The sequence below is a fragment of the Staurois parvus genome, unplaced genomic scaffold (assembly GCF_062004578.1).
Source record: "Staurois parvus isolate SC_StPar_1 unplaced genomic scaffold, SC_StPar_1.0 ptg000581l, whole genome shotgun sequence".
Classification (NCBI taxonomy): Eukaryota; Metazoa; Chordata; class Amphibia; order Anura; family Ranidae; genus Staurois; species Staurois parvus.
Genome location: NW_028318377.1, coordinates 2,598,190 through 2,604,400, shown reverse-complemented (window position 1 = coordinate 2,604,400; position 6,211 = coordinate 2,598,190). Strand labels below are relative to the sequence as shown.

The 6,211-nt window shown below is 39.4% G+C and overlaps 1 protein-coding gene across 3 annotated transcripts in view; it reads right to left on the bottom strand.

Moving 5' to 3' along the window:
- Window positions 1-3,901: 3,901 nt before the first annotated feature.
- The window catches only part of FAM53A (family with sequence similarity 53 member A), a 117,166-nt gene continuing 114,856 nt past the window's right edge, over window positions 3,902-6,211 (bottom strand). For all 3 annotated transcript variants that reach the window (XM_089692275.1, XM_089692276.1, XM_089692277.1), the window contains one exon: window positions 3,902-5,399. In XM_089692275.1, coding sequence (XP_089548401.1) covers window positions 5,115-5,399 — 285 coding nt within the window. In that variant the 3' untranslated portion in view covers window positions 3,902-5,114. The remainder of the gene's footprint in view (window positions 5,400-6,211) is intronic.

Genomic DNA, 6,211 nt, shown 5'->3' with positions numbered 1-6,211 from the left:
GATAAAAAAACTAATATGAAAAGTTGTTATTCTAAAAATCTTCATCTACTTGCATATTAAAGTTATACCAGCAAGAATTAGTCTTTATGTAGAAAACTAGGATTTAAATCAAGCCTTACTGACTAGTGATTTAAATCAGTTTGATTTTTAATCAAATCCACCCTGGTTTTGTTAAATCAGAAGTGGAAAGAAATACCCGTTGATCCTGCCAGAAACCCTGCGAGCAAATACTGTACTTTCCCATTCCATCTGCTTCTTATTGGTTATTTTTGCTTGCTCCCAGCTCTTTCTGTGGCCTACAGAACACTATGCCTAGAACCTGAATGTTAGAGATTGGGAAGGGGGTGCTTTGTAGTCTTAACACACATCCTGTAAGAGGGACAACACTGCTCCTCCATAGTTATAGTACAATGAAGAAGCATGGTCAGCTAACGACAGGAAATTGTTACTGGGAAGATCACCAAGTGAAAATAAACGGGTAAAAAAAAGTCAAGCAATCTAAGGACTGGTAAGCTGCAGTAGAATACATATTAGTTCTTTGGTTTAGATACACTTTAAATATTTTATGTGCTACTGAGCCACTCTGTATTCTTCTGTAATCTCCACTCTCTAAAACTCATCTGTGTGCCTGTTCTGGGTCAAGGATTTAAAGTATTGAAGTCAGAGGACTAGATTGTCAGCCAAGCAATTTGCATTTTCAGATCAACAAATCAGTGATGACAACGCTCCTATTTTGTTTCCTTTGCATGTGAGTACTCAGCTCCTTCTCCTCCAAGCTGCAGTTACAAAATAGTCTTCGGAATGATGAATAATAAGTGTATAGTCATTTGTAATGGAAATTCTCCTCTATATTCAGATCTGCAGCCAATGGGGTTTATAGTTCCTGGGTTTTGGCTTCAATATTTCTCTTTCAGTAGATTCCATTTCTACATAAGCTCTTTCCCACAACTAGGTAAACACGTCCCCATTTCCTTCCATGAGTAATCTGTCAGCTCAGCATTCTGTATCTCCATACCATATGCTCATTACCTCTCTGTAAACTTACTAATCTGAGTTATGGGCCCCGAAGCAGGGCTATGTATGGCCAAAATGTCCTTCGGAGAGAAGAAACAAAATCTTCCCAATTACTAACATGGATGTGTTTTAATAGGAAAATCTGTCTTAGGTGCGCCAGTAAAGGCAACCTGTTAAGATCAACTCCAGGTATATGTAAAGGACCATTGTTCAGTCCAGTTACATATTTATTGAAGCATCATAAAATTCACAGAGCAAGCAGAAGTAGATGCATCTGTCTTTATACTGGCTTACTGTAGTACTCACGTTGCAGCCAGTTTGGCAGCTTATGCACCACACAGGCCCAGTGCAAGTATGCATCATAATGCTTGCAATGGTCAGTGCAGCCCATGTGTTCATGCTGACCAATGAGAAGGGCATCTGAAGCCTCTTCTTCTGAGATGTCCCAAAGAAAGAAGCATTTCTCATTGGTCAATGCAGTCACATGATTGAGCTGACCAATGAGTGCTTGACATTGCCAGCATTATGATTAAGACTGACTCCAGGGCTGTGCACTGCAGTGTGCAGACCACTACAAAGGCAGTATGGAGCATCATGACCAGCGGCCTACAGATAGGTGGCCAATGTATTTGGAGTTAGTACACCTTTTCATTTTCTTGAAAAGATACTTATTCTTTGATTATTCAAAACAGAACATATTCACTGAGGGTTTTTTTTTTGTTTATTTTTTAACTACATGCAGCCTCCAGGTTATGAACAAGATAGGTTCTGCAGGTTTGGTCTCAAGTTTAATTTGTATGCAAGTTATAAAGTTGTAACAGGTATTTTTTCTTTTTTTAGGTGCAACTCCAGCTAAAAAATTAGGTTTTAGATAGCATAGGGAAGGGTTAACTGGCCATAAAGTGATGTGGGATTGCCGACAGGTCCACTGGACAGTAGGTGGCAGCATGTGGTGAGCACAAGATGGCTGCCCAGTGGTTTCCAGGACCAGCATGATGTCACGTTGCCTTTGTTCTTAAGTATGAGTCGTATGTAGGTTTGCCATTCTTAAACTTACAGTAGTACAGGCAGTCCCCAAGTTACATAGTGGTAAACATGTTTTTCTGAAACACCAATCACAGGGCACTTCAAAAAAATACACATGGGTGGTCAAGAGCACCCGTGAATGACTGCAATTTGAGTCACCATCAGGCTGAGAGGCTCTGTACCTTGTGATTGCTGTGATAACCAACCACATCGGAGGAAGTATTTAATCAATGAATGGGGAACGAATGAAGGGATCAGCAGATTCATTTTTTCCAACCCTTCTCTTCTTAGATTTCATCTGCAGCCTGTTTCTATGTCTACCTTATTTTGTTGCCTTTACACTAACCCCTTCACCTCATCCTCCCTCTGTGTATGACCTGCACAACAACAATGCTCTGTATCTATTACACCACTACCAAGAACCAAGTTGTAACCCCCTCAATATCATGTTTCTTCAATTCCAGAAAATTGTGGCAAAACATGAGATGACCTTGGGTTTTCTAGGTTGCAAAGATGTCATTTTGGTGGCTTTTGTACAGTATTTTTTAATAACAGAAAATAAAGGGGAAACTTTTTTTCAAACTTTTTGGTCTTATTTATATAATAAAAATTAGAAAATAAAAGCTCTCAAATAAAATTAATTTGGGTACAAAGTTATAGTAGCACCCTCCTAGATAGGCTGCTAGATGTGGTAGGTACATTTTTGGCTTCCCTGTAATCAGTGGGGTAGTTTTTGATTGCTTTGGTCTCTTCTAGGTCTCACTGGCTGCAGGAATGACTGCGTCATCCTGCCTTCTGGAGGGTTCTAGAATGTAGAGGGCTGGAAGAGGCAGATCCACAGCTTAAATATTTATATGGTCTCAGCCAATCCCTGGAGGATGCCCAGTAGGTAGCCAAGGAGTGCGTAAATGGTAATATAAAACTGCTATATAAATACTGCATAATAAGAATAGTCTGGGGCCTGAGTCAGCCCTGTTCTAACCCTGGAGAAGTTCCCAGTCTGAAGGGCTGCTGCCCTTCTGGGCAGTTCAGCTGATGCTTTACATGTGCTCATTGGGGTCCCAGCTAGGCTAAAGCTTGGAGGCCTGTTCTGCTGAAATTTGCTGGAACTGATTAAAGGGATTTCACTGAGGATCTGGTCTGGAGATTTCAGGTCTGTGTCTGATATTGGAAGAAGGCATTCAAGAATTCAGGGACATTGTGAGTACAGACCTGGGCGCAGGATCCTAGTGACTGTTTGGGACATTCTTTATGGTGCCTCAGTGCTGTTCCTAGAGGAACTGAATTAAGAAGTTTGACAAAGTGAAGAGTGCCATCTGACTATTGCACTGTTACTGGAGTATCCCACAGCTCCCTGCACTTTTCGTGGGTAAGTGCTACAATCATATGGCCAAATAATTGTCAGTCACAGCACTAAAAATTAGCCTGGTAATGAAGTGGTATTACAGGCTGGTACTCGGGGGGTTAATGTGTCCCCAGTGTTCATCTGTAATGATTGAGGGCATTTTTTTTTCTGCATCAAAAATGCATGCACAGTGTTTTCCATGTATTCCAATGGCCCTAGATCACACCAGTGTAGTCAGTTCCAGATACATTTTTTGCTTACAGTTCACGCCATACTCCATTCCAATGCAGTTTGCTATGTTCCAGTATGGTTCCGTGCAGAAAAAATGCAGCATGTTCTACCTTTTTTTTCTGCACCGCAAACGGACTGCACTGGTGTGTACTAGGACCATTAGAATACATGGAAAACACTGTGCATGCATTTTTGATGCAGAAAAAAAACACACACACTGGACTGCATCTGGTGTGAACTAGCCCATTGGAAAACCCTTTAGTAAAAAATAAAAACAGGACACACTTTTGCAAACCAAATTGATTTTTTTATTTAAGGACAAAATCGCCTTCTATTGCTGAGTGTATTTCCTCCTGTGGAATTTATCGTTACAAAAGTCCAAGTCTAAAGTTCAAGTGCTCTGATACATTCTTTTGAACGTTAGAAAAAAAAAAAAATTGAACGTAACAATGACCTACAAGGCATGTAACTACTTGCACTTTTTTTGGAAATGCACATAACGTAAATTACGGTCACTTTTGTTCAAGATAGAAAACAAATACAATTCAAGTAGCAAATGTATAGGCCTTCCGTCTCCTCAACCTTTCAGGTCACTAGTACATTTTGATCAAGAAATCTAAACAAAAACATGCTTGTACATGTAGTTTTGTAACCACTCAATATAAAAAAAAACAGAAAAAAAAAAAAAAAAAAGAAAAAACATCCCAGAGCGGTTATTTTGGTTTTTTTTGGACTGGTCGTTATCAATAAACATTCTCCATATCCATTTAGACAAACGTCATTGATTTTTTAGAACTTTAAGCTCTTCCAAAACAAAAAAAATAGAACTTATACCTGCACCAGAATCATGGCAGACAAAGATTTAGGTTTATAAAATGCCCTTCTGAAATTCATTTCAAAATAGAGATGCTTTCATTTTTTCCAGAACTGTAAAAGCCATAGAAATGCAAAAATATCTGTTAAGTTTTTTTTTTCTGCTTTTTAAATTTTTTATTTTTTTGTATTTTAGGTTTCCTTGAAACTCCTGACGATTTCCTTTTCGCTGTTGCGGAGCTTGGCAGCCCAGTATGTGAGACATTCGCAAAAAGTAAACAAATTGTACTCGCTTTTTTGTCTAGCACACCCCGCCAAAAGTGAGGTTACGTAATTATGAAATTAGCTTAAAAAAATAGTAGTCCTTCCCGAACCCGCCCACCCCCCTTTTCCCTGTATTCTGAGTAACAAATATTTAGGCACTCTCAGTAAGCACTTGTAGATACGTTCCTTTCCCATAGGAAACCTAATGAGTACATATATATCTATTTAACTTTATACGTTGAGCCGCACATACTAGGCCGAATACTGCTGCCAGGTGGAAACCATGTTTTCGTGTTCAGTCTTTTTATCATTTGTTTCGTTAAACTAAACAGGTGACTACTCTCCAACACGTTCTGCGGGACTTCTCAAAGGAAAGCGGTGGCAGCAATAGGAGTGCCATGACTGGAGGCAAAATCAAGGCTTAGTTATTCTCTATTTGCTCCAGATCCAGATCATCACATTTCATCTGAATCATGGGACCCTCGATGCATTCACAGTCGCTCGAGTCTTCCTCGCTTTCACTCACAGTGGCTTCCCTCTTAAAATCCCTTGAATGGGTCTCTTCGTCTGTGGTCTCCTTCACAGGACTGGACCCAGGAGTGATGATATTCATGAGGTCATTGGAATCGCAGGGAGAGGAGACAATGGTTTTAAGGTGGGGATCTTCATCGTCTTCATAGTCCAAAGAGCAAAGGCTTTTAGACGTCTGGAAAAAACAAAACAAAAAACAGATCTATTAGTACAAGAGGATTCTGGGCTATATTTTTTTTTACAGCATTTTAGAACACAATCAAGTGTATTTTTTTCAATTTCAGATTGTGGAAGTATTATATAGTCTGTCAAGCTTTATTATCAGCAGTGCCCCTGCTGAGGAATTTATCCTCTGAGTGCCCTGCATGCGTGTGGACGAGGGAGAGCACTTGCTCCACGCTCATACCTGTGATGGGACATGCTCATGGAAAAATCCGTCTGCTTATATGCAGGATGGCAAGAACCACTCCGAATAATACTTTACAGAAGCCATGCCTGGCCCACAGGTTTTTTTTTTTTTTTCTTTCATTCTTTATTTTGAAAATTTAGAAGTACATGCAGATGGAGCAAACTCAAGGAGGGTACATAGCAAGCATTACAAGAATCACAAATACAAAACAGCATATCTGGTCTTAAATCAGATGGGTCTCCAATCCAGCTGTTAATCTAAACCTTGTCTTACAACCAGGAGAAAATCTAAAATGCATTTCGAATGACCTACTGAGAATTACTGTAAGTTTTGGGATTCAACAAAAAAAAAAAAAAAAAAAAAGGGGGGGGAGGGATGAAAGGGAAGGAAGATTTAGCAAGGCGCAGGTATTTCTTTTAAACAAAGGTTAATGTACCTACAATGCAAGGATTGGAAACTACTGGATGGCAATGTAAATTTTCTTAGAAAGGTGAACTCTTTAAAAAGACAGGATATGCCCAAATTATGTTGGTTAAGCATTTTATTTTATGTACTGCCAGAGAGGAATATGTAAATTA